At 43.4% G+C, this 12,916-nt stretch overlaps 1 protein-coding gene across 2 annotated transcripts in view; it reads right to left on the reverse strand.

Annotated features, from left to right (window-relative positions):
- The window catches only part of LOC144113167 (mortality factor 4-like protein 1), a 39,868-nt gene extending 30,747 nt beyond the window's left edge, over window positions 1-9,121 (reverse strand). Inside the window, exons 1-5 of one of the 2 annotated variants that reach the window (XM_077646094.1) lie at window positions 8,978-9,121; window positions 8,627-8,673; window positions 8,481-8,548; window positions 8,208-8,294; window positions 4,491-4,520 (exon numbers count right to left, since the gene is read on the reverse strand). In XM_077646094.1, coding sequence (XP_077502220.1) covers window positions 4,491-4,520; window positions 8,208-8,294; window positions 8,481-8,548; window positions 8,627-8,673; window positions 8,978-9,005 — 260 coding nt within the window. In that variant the 5' untranslated portion in view covers window positions 9,006-9,121. The remainder of the gene's footprint in view (window positions 1-4,490; window positions 4,521-8,207; window positions 8,295-8,480; window positions 8,549-8,626; window positions 8,674-8,977) is intronic. The other variant, XM_077646095.1, reaches the window with a different exon arrangement.
- Between the last annotated feature and the right edge of the window lie 3,795 nt (window positions 9,122-12,916).

Genomic DNA, 12,916 nt, shown 5'->3' on the forward strand with positions numbered 1-12,916 from the left:
TCCAAAAACATGAAACAGGTTATAGTTGTATACCGCAGCTGAAAGTACACAGGTAAAATATTTTGTTTTGTACACAGGAACTGTTTGCATTTCATTCCGGCCTGACTGTACATTCACTGCTGGAAAGAAAAATAGTGTTCATAGTATTGAGAGACTTCTAAAGATAAAGCCAGCTGCAGAAAGTGCCCTGTTCTAACGTTTCAAAAGATTTCTTCCACGCAACTGACAGTCATTAATTATGCACTGACAACCAAGATGTGGCTGCCTGTGCAGCAACATTAGATACAGGGATCTGCTTCTGTTTACAATGCCACAAACACCAACAGTATTTGAAGCTAGCAAGCAGTACAAGATAAGACTGAAGATTTCAAGAAAGCAGACACGATTTTTGTTTAAAAACAGGCTTTTAGCAAATGTTACCAATTGCAAAGTAAAACAGTAATACAATGTATAGTGCTAAGAACTGTTCAACAGCAAGTAGTGCAAGATGAGGCAATACCAATAGCAAAAAAAAAAAAAAGAACCCACTGATTAAGTCAGAGCTCCCTTTTGTGAACACATGTACACAGGATTCTGGTGTAAACTGAGTGCCACTTTTTCTCTGAAGTGACCCTAAACATAACTTTATGCACTGTGTATTAGCTCTGAAAAAAAGTTTGGCATCACTGTGCTATATTCAGTGAATTTAGTGTAAGGTAGGGCAAATTTTTCCTCTAGAAAATCAGTTCCCTATATGACTTAGTATTTCCCATGCTCTCAAAGCAAATGGCAACAACATAATGACGGCGGAGTACCCCTGACATCACTGAGGTGGAAACCGAAGCAATATGAAGAAAAGTGCCGCTGAGACTTGTTTTCATAGGTGAGATATGTATGCAAACATAAAAACAGTTTCAAAAATATTCCCTCTTCCATATCAGCATTTTATAACCCAATAAAAACCCTGGACCATGGATGACACTTCAGAGACCCTTTAAAGAATACATGTTTGGTGCTTAAAACAATAACCCCTATGAGACTGGTAATACAGTGTGTTGTGCTGCTGTTATAGCTGGGTGCCAATTGCAACTCTTACATCTCCATTAATGAATTAAAAAGAAAGTAATGGAAAGCATTAACAGTCATTTCCGTTGAACTGACCTCAGCAAACATTACATACTTGAAAATGCGAGAAAGGAATGGAAGGGTAGGAGAGGGCAGCTGTCTACACAACAGTATGCATGACACAAATCTGACATGAAGCAAACAAACAAAAATGAAAACAGAACAGGTCAACTTCCTATATTGACAACACAAAAGTGGCACTTGTTACTCACAGCTGCTATTACATCACAAGCTTTCACAAGAGTGATTCAAGATGCCAGATTTTCTGCTTTTTTCTCGGGAAGCCAGGCTCAAATCCTTTAAGGGAATGCGTAACCCTGAAAACAGCTTTACTACAAAAACCAGAAAAAAGGGCTAAAGCCAAATTTTGCCAAGTAATTCAATTCTCCCAGGCAAGAATAAGATTTTCTGCTAGTCTGGCATGTGTCATACAACTTCAGCCAAAGCCAGAAGCAACGAAAGAAAAAGAAGCATGCAGCCTTCCACCATGCATTCATTAGAAAAATGTTTTTGCCATGGTGACAACATTTAGTATATTGTATGAAACAGTAGCTGTAACAGCAGAGCTATCAATAAAGAAATTGCACAAATGCATGAAGCTCAACAAAGTATAAAACTCATGAAGGGGGTTGGATAAGCTTGATAAATTTCTTAGAGATGGCACAACCGATATGGTGATGTCACGGCTGGAAAGAATCACTATTAAATCTAACTGAGGCCAGGTATAACAGAGCAGCACTAGACTCTTTACATCCTACATACATTTAAGGTTGGCATTCACCAGGCAAATGGAAAAAGACAAGGCTCAGTGGTTATGGTACTCAGCTGCTGATCTAAAAGACGCAGGTTCAATCCCGGCCACGGCGGTCATTATGCGCTGAACGACGGTTTAATCAAAAAGAATATTTCCGGTGACCGATCACAAAAGAAAAAAGCTGGAGAAAGATATCTGAATTTCGATAGAGGTGAAATTCTAGAGGCCCGTGTACTGTGCAATGTCGGTGCACGTTAAAGAACCCCAAGTGGTTGAAATTCCGGAGCCCTTCACTACAGCGTCCCTCATAGCCTAAGTTGCTTTGGGACATTAAATCCCCATACGCCATAAACCGTAAAGAGACAAGTTTTGTTTAGAGACAAAACATTTCTATTCAAAGGATTGGGCAGCTGTTTAACTCAAAGACCGAGTTGGATAAAGTTACTGAGGTCTCTGTAATAGCACTGAAGCTGTTTCTTTTTTTTTTTTTTTGGATGAATCAATCTAAATGAGGCATATAAAACTGCGATGAGATACAACCTGGACACTCATCCGAGGTCCTCACAGAAAAAAATCCACAACAACGTAAGGAGGACTGCCAAGTTAAAAAGCACAAGACTGCTGGTAATGTAGGCACCTTAACTGAAAGAATACACAAAATAGTCATTGGATAATCTTGCAAATCTTGTACGCACAATGGGTGCCATAATATCAAATATAGGCATATATGAAACGACACTTCCATGTAAAGTTTAGTGATGCTTAATCAAAATTCACAGGACCACATATCGAATTGCCATCACAGGCAAAAACAAAAGTCCCCCCCCCCCCCCCCCCCGACTACCGATTTGAAGCCAGCAGTAAAAGCGGCGGACATCTGGTGAATGTGCTAAGAAAGAGACCCTTTCGTCAGATGGGAGTGTGATGGTACTGTTTCTTGGAAAAGCCAAGACATCATCCTTACTGGCCCCATCGACCTCCCTCAATATATTCCAAACACCCTCTCCCATTCAATCTCTGCTTTGACCACATCCCACGAAACATGTCCCCTACTCCAGACGAGGGCTGCAGACAGTCCCATGCCTCGCAACATCCTGCCTCTCCTTTCTCCCATGCCACTGCTTACACTGCTGCCCCCATGCACACACTAGCCTAGAACACTCCCTCTTCCAATGCCCTGCAATCCCCCTACTTCCCCCATCATCTACCTGGCATGCCTGACTGGGGTCCGCAAAGCTGGTCAACCAGCTAGCCCTGGTGCAACAGCCCGAAGACTTGCTGGGCACTTAATTTGTCGTATAAAGTGTTGCTCTCTCTCTCCTTACTGGCTATTTGCACAAGGAAAAAACAAAAACGGAGCACATTACGCACTGCTGGACTGTTTCAAAGAAAGGCTGATACCTTGTTATTTGCAAACTTGATAATCCTGCTTGGTGACAAGAAATTCCTGTCCAAAGAAGATGCCATCACCACCCTGCCCAATGAAGATGCCATCGCCGCCATCAATTCACTCTTCACTTAACCATGCTCCCCTTCTTTTTCCAGTAGGGTGAAAAATCGGAAAATTGGCAGACCGAGCATGTAGCCAGACTATGCTGGTAAGTAAACTCAGTTCTGAAAAAGGTGCTGGAAACCAAGCTCGCATGCACGCTGGCTGTAAGGGATGTGACGCAAGCATTAGAAAAAGCAATTTCTCCAAAGGACATGTGTAGTCCAGACATTTATCCATTGGAAATAAAAACAGTATCGCAAACAGTCTTTTAATGCTGCCAAAAGCCATTTTTTGCTACAACAGGAGACCTTTCGAGCTTCAGGATTTGTGTTCCCTTTTGGTGTTGCTAACATGTTGAAAACAGCGGTGGAATCAAAAGCAAGCAAACAGAATTTTGCTGATGCCTGTTTAATGACTTGCCGTCAAACAGCATCTTAAATGGAGGCCTTGTACGAGCACCTTGCACCATACAGTAGGCGAATTAAATTACAGCAGCACTTAGTTAATTATGACCATTAATTAGTGCCAGCAATTAATATGAATGATGATGTGTAATAACGTAGTATGTGAGAGCGACGAGCGTGTAGATGTCTGTGAAAGGTTGTGCCAGGGGACCTCCAAGTGACCGTAGGGACCCTTTAATGCTATTGCATCATACTCTTAAGGTAAACTTAAAAGTGTTGCCCAAGTTTTTCTGCTTTGGCATTGTGCTTGCAAATGCACTCTCATCTCCAGAAGCAAGTCAGTTAGAAGGAGGCACTTTACTTCCAATGACAAAACAAATGTAATCGAAATGCAACACCAGACAAAAAAGTGGCGACTGACTGAGACAGAGGAAGGGCTAACGAGAGGGGTTGTGAGCCCCTTAAAAATTATCCAGTGCCATTAAGTGAGAAAATCACAAAGAATTCACATATGTGCACAATAAAATTATAAACAAGCAGCAACTGGGACAGCGCAGCCAAAGTGGAAGGCAAAAGCACACACCAAATTTCATTACAGCTACCCCTATGTGCACTTATGGTGGAACACAAAACTGGAAGCTTGCAATAGTGTCCTTGCAGCAACTACTGCAAGGGGAAGTGGACAGCCAGGCACTACGGCACAGCACACAGTGATGGGGAGGAGGCAGGTACTTACAAAGCTGAGTGCGAATGAGAAGCTGCAGACCTGAGCCATCCAAAAAACAAACACACAAACCTTAGGTGAGAGCGCCCAAAAAATGATAGACATGGCACACCACACAGCACACCACAGCTAAATGATGACAACACAATGACGTACTGCTAGCCTGTCACGCACTAAAACTTCAAGGGTTGCAGGAAGGTCTCTCATTCAGCCCACCCTTAATATACAGTTGGCACCCACAGTGAGGCTTGGACAGGAACAGACATTGTAAGCACCATCAAGCCCAGATTGTGTGCCTACCACATGTTAAGTAACAAGACTACTCCAAACTCCAAAAAACGCACTTCACACAAACAGTTCAGCTGCAATTAATGAGCAAGCGGTATGGAAAAATACTGCCCTGACACAAGGCTCGCCACATAAGTTTCCATAGTTCCAACTGTACTAAAACAAGACCGGGTGCTCATGTGTTTGTACAATGATGGCCTTCTTGCAAAGCTGCGATCAAGCATGTGCACAAGTAGCTGCACATCCTGAAGCCCTCTGTTTAAAAGCCAACACCACCCGCCATCACCATTAAGCTGCAGTGCACAGCACCTTAGCACACTTGTGACACGTTACTGGTACAAAGCACTGTTGTGACAGTTAAAAAACATATTGCAAAATCTCACCAGGTAAAAACATGCACACTGGGTGAATAATAGCCTTCCAAAACAGCTATAATCCACGTACTAAAGCAGAAAACATTCTTGGTGCTCTTTTAATGCTGGACGGAACCTGTGCTAATAATATCTAATATCAGTCCCAACATGCATAAATATTGAAAATATGTTACCTTGCCAAGCCAGAATACAACACAAGAATGCTGTGTGCTATTGCTGAGCAATAGACCACAAAAAAAAATCAACCAGTGGACGAGGCTGAGTGCGTATTTTGGCATGGCCCATGCAATCAAGAAAAAAAAAAGTTGAACATGCAACTTTCTTGATCCTAGCTTATGTGAGCACTCATTCAGTAAAAAACAATGGTCTTCCACTGCATTATGGAGGAACACCTGCATGCCCACAGGAAGGCTTCACTTGATGCCATCTGCAAGGGGCGCTATAGTTGGTTACAACTCAATAATGAAGCAGGAAATGCTCCTCAAAGAAGGCCTTCCAGTCAATGGCGTCGACAGATTCTCATGGTGTCATGGTTAATGCCCCTGCATCTGCTAGCATGACATCACAAGGGGTGCCAGATGAAAGAGGATAAACTACAGCTTAGTCTGATTAATCATGACGTCATGAAAATCAGTGAACACCATTACCTGGAGGACCTCCTCTGAGGGCCATTTGCCACTTCATGCTTGAGTTTTATCCGACAGTAGTAGCTGGCGCATCATCTGCCATATTCGTGGTCACTTTCGTGGTGGATGCTACAGCTGGCTGCAACAGTTAACCCCCTATGATAGGTGACCCGCAGCAGTCTTTCCCGTCTGGCCGTAGATAATTCACGCCTATCTTGCAAAAATGTGCGACTCAGTGCATATATGCTCGTGGCCTGCGTGGAGCAGAACAGAGTGAATACCTTGAAAATGTATGACTTGGTGAAAACATCGGCCTGTACACCTATGGAGATGCTGAAGGGGTACGCGAAATGTGATCGCTGCAAAGCTATCTTGAAAACAGCTCGAGTTTTGGACGCACTGCAAAACTGATGTGCACAAACCTATAAAAGTGCACAATTTTTAGACAAGTGGGAGGGTCCAAGAGATGTGTGTGAGTGTGCCAGCGGCCACTGCGCCATCGTCACAGAGGTGAGTAAAATGTGCCGTCTGTTCACATAGCCACACAAAGCCAAAATTCATTGCCATCTCCATCTGCCTGTAAGTGATGTGCTGCAACTGAATGTAGCAGAATTGCAGCAAGTTGCTGCTGCGCCTAACTTGGATTCCAAATCATGTGCATTCGAAGCAGCAAAACATTGTCGTTACGTCTTCCATTAGAGTTGCGAGCATGGGAAAATATTTTCTTAGTAGATCTGCCACACAAATAACACAGCTAAGAACTTTGCTCTTCCCCCGGAACAGTACCGGAAAAGCTTGAGCAGTTCGCCGACTACAACCGCTGAACATATATGTGCGCTGATGGTGCGAGAGTTTTGGAATTCGGGAATTAATTCATTCACTGTTTCGCCACAATGTGTCCAGCATGAGTAGCATATGAAAAGCTGGAAATCCAGTTCTTTACGTAATGCAGCCAGTCAGGATAATCAACAAACAGCAACATCAAACAAACTATGTGGTTATACCCTGGTGCAGAACAGTATTGCTGCAAAGTTCATCTGCAATGAGAGCTCCACAAAGAAAAGGGCACGTGGGTGCATTTAACAACATGCAAAAATGTCACGGATCATTTCCAGTACAGTGTGGTTACCTGCAGTGAACTTGACACAGTGAGCCAGCATGAAGAACGAATGCATCGACGCTCATGCCCACATGAAAGTGTGACTTCAGTGAAACCCTCCTATAGATGTCATTCATTGTAACTTTCGTTACCCAAATAAAGTCACTTGCATTTCTAACAGCAACCTAGTTCTGCAATAATATTTCTATTCCTAAAAATATCGCCACAGGGCATCTTTACGATACCTAAGCCAAATAGTTTTGCCATTCACCTCAGTTCACAACTGCTGCTTGGCTGAAAGCGTGCATCACATCAGCTTTTGTTGATGCAGCTTTCTAATACTGCTGTAATACCATGTTCTTGAATGGTTTACAGCAGCGGCCTCAAAACCATGGTCTGTGGGCCAGAAGTCATTCAGGCTGTCCTGCTATAACCATAAGGCGACCACAAGACTTGGTCCTGTGCATGCGTAGAGTTGGAGCTGTTATGGACGATGCTTTCCAATTCATATGAGGCCATGTAAACTGAGCTGTGTCTGTTTGCAGTTCCCTCATTCGCATGGATCGCACATGCGCCCATAACCTAAGCCCCATCAGTTACAAACGGCTGAAGCCTTGCTGCCTGTGCCTGGGCAAGGACAAAACAGAATGTGGTCTTTGCTAGAGAGATGTGGGATAAAAAGTTGTGTGGAGAAGTCAAATATAGTTAATGAATACGCCGTCAACCTGAAGAACTGGCAGCGCAAGGACAAGATGCAAGAGCTCGTGTTCACACACACTCATCATGATGTGATCAGCAAAAGCTCTGCAATTAAGAACAATAGCCAACAGCTGCATTGACTAAAGTGTAGCCCTTATGGAGCATTTCCAACAAAAAAAAAGGTTTGTGCTATGCCATAATTGTTTATGAAGTCCTACTTTTGAGAAGTGAAAAGCCCTTTTATGGAAAGTAATTACAAATGTAACATGAAATATTTTTCCCTACCATATGCCTATAAACATTATTTCCTTTGTGACCATTTTCAGTCCTTGAAATGCATTGTGGAGAGCAAAATATGTATGTAGAGACATCAAAATGCATAGCAATGGTAATATTGCAGGGTGTGCAACAGCAGGTGCATGTTAGCAGGGCTACACTATCAAGCAGAAGCAAAGGAGCAAATGACAGAACAGTGTTTAACGGTCATCCCTGCACGCCTTCTTTGCTCAATTTAGTGTACGCCAAGTCCACCAAACATGCACAAGCATCTGCTGGCAAGCAAGTAAAAAAATGCTGAAGCCGCATATGAGACAATATGTGCACGCTGCACGCACACAACAAAAGAAATGAAAAACAAACTTACAAATGCGCCTTCTCGAGCTCCTTTTGCTTCTGGAGGTTAACGTCGTTGAACTTGAGTACCCTACTCTCGGGAACCCACTCGTCCCAACTGCGCCGTGAACATACACAAGAATAAGTGCAGCCAAATGATTTCAAACTACCATTCTACGCATATAAAATGGAGCCAAATGTCACTCCATACAAAGGTTACTCGCAATTCCTCCAGAATGCGAAACGGCAAAGCTTGGAAAAGAACAAAAACAGTGGCCACAAAGACTAGTCGACCGACACTTACTTCTTATTCCATCCACTGTAGTGGATGAAGTACTTTGTTTGCTTGTCTTTGACCTGGGCCTTGATACACTAGAATAAAAGCGAAAAGTCGCTACTGCTGTACACTGAAATAAATACAACGCGTTTAGAAATGTCAAAACTGCTCACCTTGGCTTCGTAGAGAAGTGGCCCGTGAAAACAAAGCACCTTTTCACCTGTAAGTTGAGTAAAGCTTCCTTTATGACCAGCAATGCAGATGAATATGATCATAATGATCATGGTTATTCGAGAGAATATGGCGTTTCGGACATATATGACCACGGTATGACATACAGTTCGGTTAGAGCAGTTAGCGTCTGTGAAATTTGACACAAAGGTGCTGCGCATGTAGCTTGCAACTCAGGCCGGTATACAATTCGCTACCAAAGACACCTCAGGAAACTACTGCAACTCTACGTTGATTTGAATAGATCAAAAATGATTCGCGCGAGTAGAAAAATGAATAATTCGCAGTTTTACCATCCTGAAAGCGGGTTTTCGGCGCCATGTTCACCGGTAAAAAATGGACGAAAGCGTTTCGCGCGTTCGCGCGGACCGCGCAGACCACGCACGTGACAAGCGCCCCCTGCCAGCCCCTGCGTTCCTGCTGCAGTCAGGAGCACGACCGGCTTGGTCAGGAGCAGCATCACCTCCATGAGCAGCATGAAGAGTGCGGCTGCAGCGGGCGTTCGTGCAGAGAGTATCTACCGTAGCGGAGTCGTGTACCAGATATGGCAGTGATTAAATTACAGTTATCGAAGTGCAGTAATTTAATGACTTTTCCAGTAATTTGTGATACAATGAATTATACTGTTCTGTTTCGTGCCTGTTTACAGCAGGATGGCTTAATAAACTGAAGACTTCTCTGTGCTACGGGATAACTGAGATTTTATTTCTGTCTCGGCTACATAAGTATGATCAGAAGGAATACAGATATGGGTCTGCTGCGCAACAGCTCGAGAGGCGACGCTTGCAACGTGAGACGTCGTCTGCTCCGTGCTTAGGTGAAAGTAAGGGGGAAGGCGGCGGCCGACGGCTCGATCGCCTGGCGCGCTGCTCGCGGCTCCTACGTTTGGCGTCATCAGTAGCATGACACTTATGGCAGACCTTGAGCTCTAATTCTGTGTAAGGTCAGGAGAACCCCTGTACTCACCTTTCGGGACTTTTCACTCAGTAGGAGTTCCTTAAGGGGGCTGAAAAGCTAGCCCCGTTGCTCCGTTGCTTTTACAAAGGGGGTACAGCTCGTTACCAAACATGCACTGCGCTGTTACGGGAATACGTTCTCCTGTGTTTGGTGTAGTGCTGAACAGCATGGTGACGCGGCTGCAAATGATCGCATTACGTAATATTAAACATCGTTACTTTATAACGCTTCATCAATCGCGAGGTTTTCATAAATTGCTTCTTGGTTTTCATAGGGTAGCAGGATGCAAGCACATGTGGTAAAACTAATTATATAACGTAGCAGGATTTTGGTAAGTGCTGCATAAGTTCATTAACCTCATAACGATGGAGTAACCTAAAGAAATATGCAATCCTGTATTTTCAATGATTACTTTTAATAACTGCACTAAAAGCTAGCAGCAAGCGAATTGGAAATACTCAAAATCAAGCACCAGAGTTCATGCTTTCCAATACCTTATGTAGCACCATGGCATCTTTTGTGACACTCGTTTTTAGGACTGTGATATCCACGCACTAGCCTGCAGTTTGTGCATATTCATAAAAAGGTAGTGAAAAAAAAAGTGCGTGTCAAATTGATAACACCAGGTATCTTGCAGGGCTGGAATCCCTGGCACCACCACCAAAGCGGCGCATGTGGATGAAGAACAGAAGTAGTGATTGGTGGGACAATATTGTTTGCTCCAACTTTGACGATGGTGAATGGAAAGAAAACTTCAGAATGTCACGGGCAAATTTCTGTGAATTGGTTGCTGCCCTTGCTCCATTTATGTCACCAGAATGTAATTACGTTCGAGAGCCAGTGCCAGTTGACAAAAGAATTGCAATTGCACTGTACAAACTGGCTAGCTGTTGTGAGTACCGAGTAGTTGCAAATCAGTTTGGAATTCACAAAAGCACTGTGCAGAAATTTTTGTACCTTTTCTGCATTACCGTAAAAAGGCACCTTTCAAACAAATTTATCTACCTGCCATCAACTGAAGAGGCCACATTGATTGGCAGGAGGTTCTCTGAGAAGTGCCACATCCCACAGATATGTGGTGCCATTGATGGCACTCATATTCCTATCACTGCACCAAGAAAAGGGTACAGAGACTTTATTAATCGCAAAATGTGGGCATCCTACAACATGCAGGCAGTCGTGGACGACCGTGGACTGTGAGTATATTTGTTTATTCGTTATTGGAACTAAGCTTTGCTGTTTGTATGCAACAGCAACAACTGAAACTTACGGAAAACAGTAATGAAGCATGCTGATGAAGTGTTTCACACTAAGTACTCTGAAATTCGAAGCCAGATAATTATTTTGTTGTGCTTGTGTGCAAGGACAGGCATGACGAATTTTCAAACTTGACATTCCTGTGTGCTAGGACCTCTCCCAAGATATGCTTATCATGATTGACTAACATGGCATCCATTTGTTGGTACTGTAGTGCATGTATCTTGTTCTATTTAAACTGTGGGACATCCATAAGTAATCTATTTGCCTTTAAAATCTCACTGCAGACTTTCAGCACACTTCCCACTGAGCAATCTAGTGGTGTTGTACAGTTTGCTTGTGAACTATTTCTTTTAAACCTGTACTAACTTTTTGGCACCTAAATAAAAACGAGCTATATGAATGCAACACATGGATAATTTAAAATTAGGATCATAGCTATAGCAAAAAAATATATAAAGATGGCAGAAACGAGCTCAACACAGCTCCTGTGGATGTGTCCAGTGGCACATTTCGTGGCAGTGATGCCACAAAGTTTTTAGAATGCAATTCAGGGTGGTCTGCAATTTGTTTTTGTTTTTTCAAGATATTTTGTAATTACTTCTATTTCCTTTTTGACATTGTTTTGCTGGCTAGTTTTGCTTCCCTTTAGTGCAATTCAAATACAAACTTATTGCTTTTATTTTGCACCAGTGCTTTAGCACCTAATAGATGGTGTAAATGATAGCCTTCAAAAGCTTCTTTGTCTTGACGTGCATCCCATTTTTTCTGCATTCAGGTTTCGCAGCATTTCATGCCTTGCACCAGGCAGTGCGCATGACTCAACAGCATTTAAGATGTCGAAACTCTACAAGAACAGCGACCAACTGTTGCCAAAGGGCAGCCAGCTCTTTGAGGGGAAGCTTCTTCCCTTCATGCTTCTCGCTGACCCTGCGTATCCCCCACTGCCCTGGATCTTGAAAGGCTACACAGGGAGGCTATCGAAAGAAGCTGAGTCCTTCAACGTGTACCACAGCACTGGGAGGAATGTTGTAGAACAGGCATTTGGCAGGTTGAAGGGGCGTTGGCGCGTTTTACTTAAGCGCACAGAGATAAATTATAAGTTTGTGCCCACTGTTGCCCTGACAGCATGCGTGCTGCACAACTTTTGTGAGCAGCATTCAGAAACCTATGAGGACTCCTGGGGTGCCATTGTTTCAGCTACTGAATCGGAAGACTTTCCGCAGCCCGTCAGCAGGCCTTATGCAGGCACCCAACAGTCGGATGTAAGGGACTGCCTGAGCAATTATTTAGCCCATAACTTCCCGATTCGCACAAGTAGCTTCCGCTAAAGTGAAAATGAAAATTGGTTTTGGGGGAAACGAAATGGCACAGTATCTGTCTCACATATCGGTGGACCACCTGAACTGTGCATAAGGGAAGGGATAAAGGAGGGAGTAAAAGAAGAAAGGAAGCAAGAGAGTAGAGGGCTCCGGAATAATTTCACCATTTGGGGATCTTTAACCTGCACTGACATTGCACAGCACATGCGCGCCTTAACGTTTCGCCTTCATCGAAATGCAGCTGCCGCGGTCGGGTTCGAACACTAAAGTGCATTGAGCAGAAAATTGTTAGCACAGAAGACCGGAACGATGAGCACAGTAGCACAGGATAGGCATGAGGTGTCACTAGAATTTTGTTGTCAAGCAACTTTTTACGGCATTTACCACACACAACTTGCATCTTGTGGAAGTAGGCAGCAAAGAAGATCCCACACATTATATCAAGCACGTCCATTTTGCACAGCCACTTATGTGAAGAGCACCACAACAAGCAATACTCAGGCAAAAGGCATTTGTTTTTAGTAGCCTGAAAAATTATTAATGCTTTCAATATCTCAGCAGTCTTGGGATTATTTTATTTGGCTGTACAATAATGACTGCTTTCCTGGTTTTGGTGACAACTGAACTACAGTGTCTTTGGACTGAATGGGCTTGAAATGTTCTCTGCTTCAGACAGACTATTATGATAGTCCTCAT

This window comes from Amblyomma americanum, chromosome 1 (assembly GCF_052857255.1).
Source record: "Amblyomma americanum isolate KBUSLIRL-KWMA chromosome 1, ASM5285725v1, whole genome shotgun sequence".
Classification (NCBI taxonomy): Eukaryota; Metazoa; Arthropoda; class Arachnida; order Ixodida; family Ixodidae; genus Amblyomma; species Amblyomma americanum.